Here is an 8,632-nt window from a genome sequence, read left to right as displayed (position 1 = left end):
CCCCCCCCCCCCCCCCCCCTCCCCCCAGACGTTAGAGAAGACCTCGGTGTGAATCCTTTCTTTCCAGTGAAGTTTGCTTTTCAACAGAGCCAGAAACTAACCGGAGGTGTTTGTGTTCATGGTCCTCTCACACAGGCGGCCGCCACACGCTCCTTCTCGTCTGAACCCCATGTGAAGAAACTTCCGACCCGGCCACAAAGAATCAGCAGCAGGACTCTGCTGGAAGAACTCAATTTTTATTTTTTGTTTATTTTTTGTTGTAAGATCGTTTGGTTAAAGAAGATAACAGGTATCAAGAATTTCTTAAACAGAATTGAAAAACCCCCAATTTGCTGTGTAAGTATGGTAATATCAATAGTAAACATGCGCTGTATTTACTGTAAATCTTTTTCCGTGGCTAAATAAATACCGTTCAGACGTTTCAGGTCAAACTATTTGGTGGTGATAATTTTATGATTAAATTTCCAGGTAGTTGTAAATTACAGCCCGCCAAGAGGTTTCGTGACACATTTATTTCAGATGCTTTCCAGCTTGAGTAACAACTTGAATAAAAACATGTTTCTGCAGAACTCTGAGGCGGCCTGGGGAGACATTCAGGCGATGCAAAGAAGATGTTGAGGTGGGAAAAATTCAGGTCCGCAAGCACTGGATTTACCCACAAAGGCTCCAAATGAAAATAAATGGCATGAATGAAATTAGATATGAATTAGATATGCATATGGTGTGTGTGTGTGTGTGTATATGTGGTACAACTCTGTAGAGAACACTTTATTTGACGGGGTGACGACATGAACGTGACGACATGAACGTGAAGGAGTCTTCATGAATATTTACAACTGTTGTCATTAAGTGTCATTCAGTTAATAATGACACTTTTAATGCAAAGTTGCAATAAAATTTGTATTAAAAGTACATTAAAAGTGCCAACTTTGCATGTGTTTTAATGCATAAGAACCCCTCTATTGCTAATAGTAAATGGCACCATGAATATTAATAAAATCCCACCTTTTTCTGACTCAGAACTAGAACTCCAGTGACGTCTGAGAAAACTTGAGACCCGATCCAGTTTCTGATCCACTGTTTAAAGATTGAACAGCTGATCAAATCAAGTTACAAACTTAAACCAAACTGGATAGTTTGTTAACATTTTTGTGTCACTTAGCCATTCACAGAGCTCCCTGATCAGAGAACATATCAACTTTCATACGGCGAAAAGCAAAAACGGCTCCGTTCTGCGTTCTTTCAGTGTAAAACGATGCTTTTATTGTCATGAATGTCTTTCACTAAAAGCTGATTTGTTACATCTTACAGGACATGTGAACATAAAATGCCTCTGCATGAACAAAAAGGACACTTTTGTCATCTGAAAGAAAAAAAAAAACATGGTTGAAGTTTAAAACACAAACGCAGTCGGTGTGTCCTACGACACTGCGATTGGCAGTCAGTTTGTGAAAGTTTCCCTCCTTCCCACACACGTCAAAAGACTAAAACAAATGTGACTCATTAAACAGGACCCTTAAAAAGAAAAACACCAGAATCAACTCTGAGACCAACTAAAACAAACGCAGCTGCAGAGTCAACACTATTGCACGTTATTATCCTGTCATTATTATCCAGCAACTGGGCGAACAGTCTACCTTTACCGTAAAATCCCGACCCCTTCACCCCCTTTCAGAGGCGTAGGACGGCTTTGATGCGCATTTCCTTATCGGTTTGTGGGCCAGACGTGGCATTAAAGGCACTAAACAAAATGAATTGACCCAACTTCCACATTGTCATACCTCTTCACCTTCTGGTTGCACTTTGTGATTTAATGAAATGTCATTATTGCTCACAGTCTGTTTATTCATCTGTCTTGCACACTTTCTCTATGTGCAGACTCTCCGCTTGTCGTCAAACAGTTTGCGAACGGTGTAGACCTGCGGAAAGACGACGGGCACAGAAATCAGCAAAAAAACACATTTCTCTTTACACTACTGAAGCATAAATGCAGCAGATTCCTGGAGAAAACTGCAAAAAAAAAAAAAAAAAAAAAAAAAAAATCCGTAAAAAATCAAGCCAGAAAATTAAAATATAAATGTTTTAGTTAAATGCATATTTATTCAGGTCTGTATTAAATAGATGCACTACTGGCTGCAGTTACAGCACTTAGTCTGCTGTATTGGAGCAAATAAATGCTCAAATTCTTATTCCTTCATTTATATATATATATATATATATATATATATATATATATATATATATATATATATATTCGGATGGATGATAAATTAATTAATTGCGTAATAATGCAAATTTGCTCTATCTAAGACCAATAAATAAAGTTTCATTTTGAAAAGACACTGGTATTGGAAGATATTTAAAAAATCCAAAGTAAAACACACACTCCACTTTATTACTACTAATAAAGTGGAATAAAAATATGTAAATGTCAAATCACACTGACCATCACTTAAATGTACAAAATCAGTGAGGAGGATGAACACGCGTCATACTTTGTAACGTCTGGTTAAAATGTGCAGTGAATTAACGGGTCGTGTGGCGGTCACCTGGGTTAGGGCCACACACAGCATCACCAGCACACTGGCACACGACCAGAACGAGACCCTCCATAGGTTGTCCTCCAGCAGGTTTCGGTCCCGCGCCTCAAAAGCCCGCAGGACCGTCTGCATCTGCCGGCTTCGCTCCAAACGTTTGTGCAGAGACTCCATGGTCTCCTGAGGGGAAACCAAGCAGAGAGCGACGGCGTGTAAGTCAAACAAACTAATGCTAAAAAGAAAGAATAACTACACCGAGGACGAGTCTCGTCTGCAGGTTCTGAAGTTTCTGCAGGTTTCACTCAAATTTAAGACTTTTTAAGACCACAATGACTGCAATTTAAGACCAATATCTTCACGGAAATACCTTCATCACGCCAACTGGTGAAGGCGATAAAGTTGGTTTTACCCGGAAAAACCCAAAAAAAAAAAAAAAAAGAACAGCTACCAGGGGTGTGTTAGCAGTGAGTTAGCGGTGGCCTCCATCATCTCAGACAAAACGCAATGAATATATCCTAGTGCGACTCAAACACAACCTGACAAAAAAGTCCAGCAAAAAAACAACAAAAAAGATTAAACAATCATATTAAGACAAAATTTAAGATCTGAGATCTGTGATAAACTTATTAAAGGCCAAATCATTTTTTGAAACTAAGGCTTTTAAGGCCTTAATTTTAGATACACAAATTTAAGCCCTTTTAAGGATGCGCAAACAAACACCCTGAGTCTGCTTGATTAGCTGACGACATTTCTCTCTCTCTCTCTATATATATATATATATATATATATATATATATATATATATATATATATATATATATATATATATATATACACACACACACACAGACACGTATTGACCTAAAATATGACCTAAAACAGTAGATGTTTACAGGTTCTAAGTCATAGATAGCCAATAACAGTCCTGGAGGGACTTCCCCAAACAAATTACTCTGCTCACATATTTCTAAGAACATAAACTCAAAGTCCAAACATAGGTACTCTTTAGAAACTAGTAATATTAGTCATATTTTTTAGCAGGTTGAGCATCAATAACTTTTTATGGCTTTCTAAGCATGCCTTTGAGATCATGATTTATTTCCTACCTAAGCTTGTCAGCCGCTGAGGCGCGTTCCCATTAGCTAAAGATTACATACAATAGTTCAGCATAAACTGGGTGCCATCTAACCACATCCAGAAGGCCACAACGACACATTTTCCTAAATGTCAGCAGGTCTCCCGTAAACACCAAAAGCCGACTCTGCGTTAGTCCGTCTTTCTAAATTTCCCACTTCCTCAGGCTTTCTGTGGCTCACGAGCCAAACGTGTTCCTTCTCCTGACAAAGAAACAATTCATCAGACGAGCATTATTTCCATTTTTAAATGACAAAAAAACGACTACCCTTTTCAGATGAGAACTGCTACCAGGAAACGGTGCTGCTAATGAGGGGGCAGTAATATTTAAATTGATGCCTTTTCTACACGTCGCTTCCACAAATCTATATGGAAAAAGGTCAAATACAGCAAATCTGTGAAGAGCAAAAACAAATCATTTAATAACCTTTTCCACCTCCAACATGCTTGACCTACTGTTTATAACATTATCAAATAAGAAAGGAGGATATGACAAAACTGTAATTTTCCCTATCTAAAAGCATTGCACTTAAAGACAACAAAAATACACTGTACCTAAAAATGCTATGGCTAATTCAAAACTATTTACATGTCTAAACTAAAAAAATAAATTAAAAAAAAACCACACAGATAAAGTTAACTTATTTGAGTGAACTGTACATAAATAACGATGAAAAATTAGCATTTTTCATGTAAAATTAATCAGTTAACAGTTTGAAGATCAGCATCAATGTTTGTGTTACTTTTGGTAGTGGAAGTAATTCAAATATTTTTCAATTACTGGAACTACAGAAGTGAGAAAATGGCAAAGATGAACTGGAAATAAATCTGCACTTGTCCGTGATGGATGTAAAAAAAAAAACAAAAAAACAAAACAAAAACAAAGCTAACTAACTAGCGAGTGCATATTAGCATTCAGCTAACCGTTGGAGTCACACAATGCAGTGAAGACCTCTGTGAGTCAAACTGTGATCCAACGTGCAGTCCTGTGTGAAAGCGGAAATCTGAATAGGATCTCTACATAGGATTAACTAAAGATCTGCGATTAATGCACTTAATGCTAACCAATTTTTTAAGACAATTTGAGGGCATAATTTCAGATACATGAATTAAGTGTTTTTAAGACTTTTTAAGGATATGCAGACACACTGCTGTTCAAATACTTTGTATAAGGCTCTTAATGTGAAAGTTTGCAGCATTGACTCTATAATTACAAGTCTAAATAGAAACCAGACCCTCTGAAGCTGGATGCAAACATCCAGCTAAAGGTTTACTCACGTAGGATTAATCGCTAGCTAGCTACTGAAGTAGAGGTCTGCCTCTGTAGTTTCCCTCTGCCACAATGAGGACATCATTAAAAAAAAAACCTTCCTTCTAGAGCTGCAGTCCAAAATTCAGCTGCGTGCCACAATAACCCTGTTTTTCTTTCACCGCCTTCTGCAATGTGTCAAGGACTATATATATATATATATATATATATATATATATATATATATATATATATATATATATATATATATATAGTCTTAATTACTATTTTATTTTCAACTAGCTATACAAATACTGTGGCGATATCGTGACAAAACAGAAATGATTTCATTCTACCTACATAAAAGATTTTTTTAAGCTCAAACTTGTGAGTCTGAGTTGTACTTGTGCCTCATTGACGACAGACAAGATATCTTCTTTGGCAGCAGGTCAATATTTTCTATCCCTTCACGATCGTTTCGTAACAAATCATATGGTTTTCAGTTCAATTTGACAGGATCTACGTTATTACCGTCTTGTTTCTTGACGTTACAAACACCTGGCATTCTATCGTGTTGCGTCCGTCGCAATTTTAGACGCTGGACCTTCTTCTGCCGTTTCTCTCTCACCCTGATGTCGTCCAGCTTGTATTCCAGCAGGCTCCCGTCGGGCTCCTCTACACCCAGAAACTCGTCGTCTCCTCCCACATCCCCTCCTTGTCCCTCGATGATGATCTCAAAGAACACCATCTTCTCCGAGAAGCGGCTGAAGCCGTTGTCGAAGCAGATCTCGTAGTCTCCCTCCTCCATGGGCTCCACCCTGCGACAACAGAGACGCAGAAAAACAGGTTAAAAAAAAAAACAAACAAAAAGAAAAGAGGGTAAAGCTGGTGGTGTGAAACTTGATCAAGGACATAAAGCTGCTTACACGTGGACTCCGTCGGAGCGGCGCGTCTCGATAATCAGGCGGGCTCCTTGGGGCGAGATGATGGTGAAGTCCACGTCCATACCTGCTCCTGCTATCACCTGGGACGACAGGCAGATCATACGGTCAAAAGAGGCAAACGGGACAAATCGTTATATCTGTTTCACAATCTGGTTTAGAAATTACACTTTCAGCTGCGTCTATTAACTACATTTCCTAAATGCCCAAACAGTAAAAGGTGCGGCCAACATGCGCTCAACAAACCAGTAGGTGATCTACATACTGAGCAAACAGACAATGTCAACTACCGGCAGAAAGGTCGCTCTCCAAACACGGCGTTACGGACCAACCGTCTGTGGAGTAGCAAGACTCCACTTTTTTATTCACACTGAAGCAACAGGAGTATGCTCTTAAAAATGTAGATTCACAAACACAGTGACAATTTCAAAACGATTCAAGGACAGCACACCGCAAAAAAAAAAAAAAAAAAAAAAATCTTACAGAGTATTTTGTTTCATTTCTAGTGTAAATATCTTAGCACACTTGAAATAAGACTAAACCAATTTAACAAGTCACTTTTCAGTAAATAAAGGAGCTTGTTTTAAGCAAACAGTTTCTTAATATTGATGAAAAAGTACTAGATCCTTAAAACATGGGGGAAATGTCTTGTAAGTGAAATAATCGGCCAGTTGAAGCAGTATTTTTTAATCAATATTAAAAAATTACGTACTTACAAACAAGCTCCCATATGTTGCTGAAAGGTTAGTCGTTAGTTTCTTTAGTCTTATCTCAAGTATACTAAAATATCTGTACTAAAAATTAAGCTAAAAATACTTTGAACGAGTTTGTGTTTTTGCAGTGTAGAAAATGTAAAACTCAACAATATTATTATATCTTTTGCAGAAGATGTAGAAATATCTTCTGCAGGGGCTTTACATAAGTCCCTGTCCCTTAGCATTCAGAAAGTAATCAATTGAATTTGATCGTATTGCTTTATTATTTGGGCTGGTCTCAGACTGACTGTATGGTTTAAGATGCTTTGAGATATTGAATTAGTTCTATATACTCCAAAAGAAGGACTTGCACTGAAAAACAGTGTAACATAATGACAACTACATAATAAAATGAGAAATAAATGTACGAGTGAAATATTTTCAACTTCCTCTTTCTATAGTGACGTCACCAACACGGAGACTTTCACGCTCAGCAAATAAGACAGTTTGAAGAGCAATTTCCTATTTATGTGATGATGAGTTCACCAATGAGATGTGGTTATAATCACACGTTTTTATTTACGTCTCCCTCCCAGATCTGACAGCAGTGGAGCTAAAACTGCTTTAATATTAGACACATTGGTCACAGCAGGAAAGCTGAAAATACTGAACAGTTGTGAGTTTTCTACATATTTGGTAGTAAAAGTGAATAATTTCCTTTTGTGGCCTGGTTTTTGAAATGAGAAGTTTTGGATTATGCAAAACAGAAATGCATGCTCCTTTCACATTAACGAGTAACTCTACATGTATCCAATAGTTTATTGATAGCTTTGTTTGGAGTCCTGGATAATAGAAATCATTTGGACTTTCACACAAATTAAAACCTTTTTTTTTAATGTTTGTATTTATGCACTAATGAATTTAACAATTTACCGCTGAGAAGTTCTGGTTTGTGACTGGAAATGATTATATTAGTTTATTCATTTATGTATTATCTCTATTCATTAAATGCATCCAAATATAACTTCCACTATTTTGGGGCAACAAACACGATAATGTGTACTTTTAGCTTAGCACGTTTTATAGAACATAGGCTTGGATGCAATAATTATGTAATTCCCTCTTCTTGTGAATTTAAAACTATTACTTCTATGAACGAACCTGCATTAAACACTATACTATGTATACTATACACACTTTGTAAGTGGTATAGTCCTCCTTGGAGTAAAAATTATACATATTGTGTTTGATAAATATCGATTTTAAAATATTTTAATCACGGTACAGCTTCTGGAAACTGACAAAGCTTTAATTCAACTAGTGGGTATTGGTGTAAAATCCTTAAAGATGAGCATGTAGCTGTTTGTGAGGACAATGAGTGACTGTGTTCACTGACTATTGAGTATTTACCTGGTATTCGACCTCCATCGTACCGTTCTTTATTGCCGTTTGATAGAAACACTCGGATCTTCCGGCTGGAAGCAGAAACGTAAACTCGCTGTCTTGGCTCTGCCCAAAACACTGCACGGAGCCCACGCAGCACAGGAAGGCTACGATCAGGCCAAGCAGTCCTCCCCTGCAGCTCATTCTGCCCCGGAGAGCCTCCATGACGGTGAAAATTTGCTCAAACGCTTGGCAATCTGACTACAAACATCTTCCTCGCATCCGTCTTCCGCAGAACAACTTTGCGACGTTCTGATTGGACAGATGCCCGCTGACAAAGGCAGAGGTTGTGACCAATCAGAAGAGGAAGAGTAGCAGCCCTTAACCAATCAGAGCAACCCGACGTCTTTTAAAGGGAGAGTGATGGGAATTGTGCGGAAGTGTAGACCTGCCGCCTTAGACAAACAAAAAATATACTTTCATAAAACATATCACGCATTATTACTAAGTATATTTCGTTATCACAATAAACAATTTGTGTTCTTCCAGGATTATATTTATATTGTATGAAAGTAAGGACAAATAATTACAATACATTGTACAAACACACATCTATATTGTTTTAACAATAATTAGTTTTTATGTTACAACATAATACTGTTTTTATTGCTAGAACATACAATGTGCTTACCT

At 37.5% G+C, this 8,632-nt stretch overlaps 2 protein-coding genes across 2 annotated transcripts in view; one reads left to right on the top strand and one right to left on the bottom strand.

Moving 5' to 3' along the window:
• The window catches only part of dnm2b (dynamin 2b), a 29,041-nt gene extending 28,620 nt beyond the window's left edge, over positions 1-421 (top strand). The window contains exon 20 of the mRNA XM_015030024.1: positions 136-421. Coding sequence (XP_014885510.1) covers positions 136-175 — 40 coding nt within the window. The 3' untranslated portion in view covers positions 176-421. The remainder of the gene's footprint in view (positions 1-135) is intronic.
• A 1,351-nt stretch (positions 422-1,772) lies between these two features.
• On the bottom strand, positions 1,773-8,279 carry tmed1b (transmembrane p24 trafficking protein 1b). The gene is made up of 5 exons (XM_015030017.1): positions 7,967-8,279; positions 5,847-5,944; positions 5,549-5,738; positions 2,550-2,717; positions 1,773-1,919 (listed from the first exon to the last, which is right to left on the bottom strand). The coding sequence occupies exons 1-5, from the start codon at positions 8,162-8,164 to the stop codon at positions 1,869-1,871; spliced, it is 705 nt and encodes a 234-aa protein (XP_014885503.1). The 5' UTR covers positions 8,165-8,279; the 3' UTR covers positions 1,773-1,868.
• Between the last annotated feature and the right edge of the window lie 353 nt (positions 8,280-8,632).

The sequence above is a fragment of the Poecilia latipinna genome, unplaced genomic scaffold, assembly GCF_001443285.1.
Source record: "Poecilia latipinna isolate Pla-1442-1.1 unplaced genomic scaffold, P_latipinna-1.0 Scaffold169, whole genome shotgun sequence".
Taxonomy (NCBI): domain Eukaryota; kingdom Metazoa; phylum Chordata; class Actinopteri; order Cyprinodontiformes; family Poeciliidae; genus Poecilia; species Poecilia latipinna.
This window is presented reverse-complemented; position numbering and strand designations above follow the sequence as displayed.

Excerpts from the sequence above, each read along its gene's own strand:
- tmed1b (XM_015030017.1), bottom strand. The coding sequence starts at position 8,164 with ATGGAGGCTCTCCGGGGCAGAATGAGCTGCAGGGGAGGACTGCTTGGC. Across the intron at positions 2,718-5,548 it reads ACAAGCTGGACGACATCAGG|GAGACCATGGAGTCTCTGCA; the intron begins GTGAGAGAGAAA and ends GTTTCCCCTCAG. Across the intron at positions 1,920-2,549 it reads TGTGTGTGGCCCTAACCCAG|GTCTACACCGTTCGCAAACT; the intron begins GTGACCGCCACA and ends GTCTTTCCGCAG.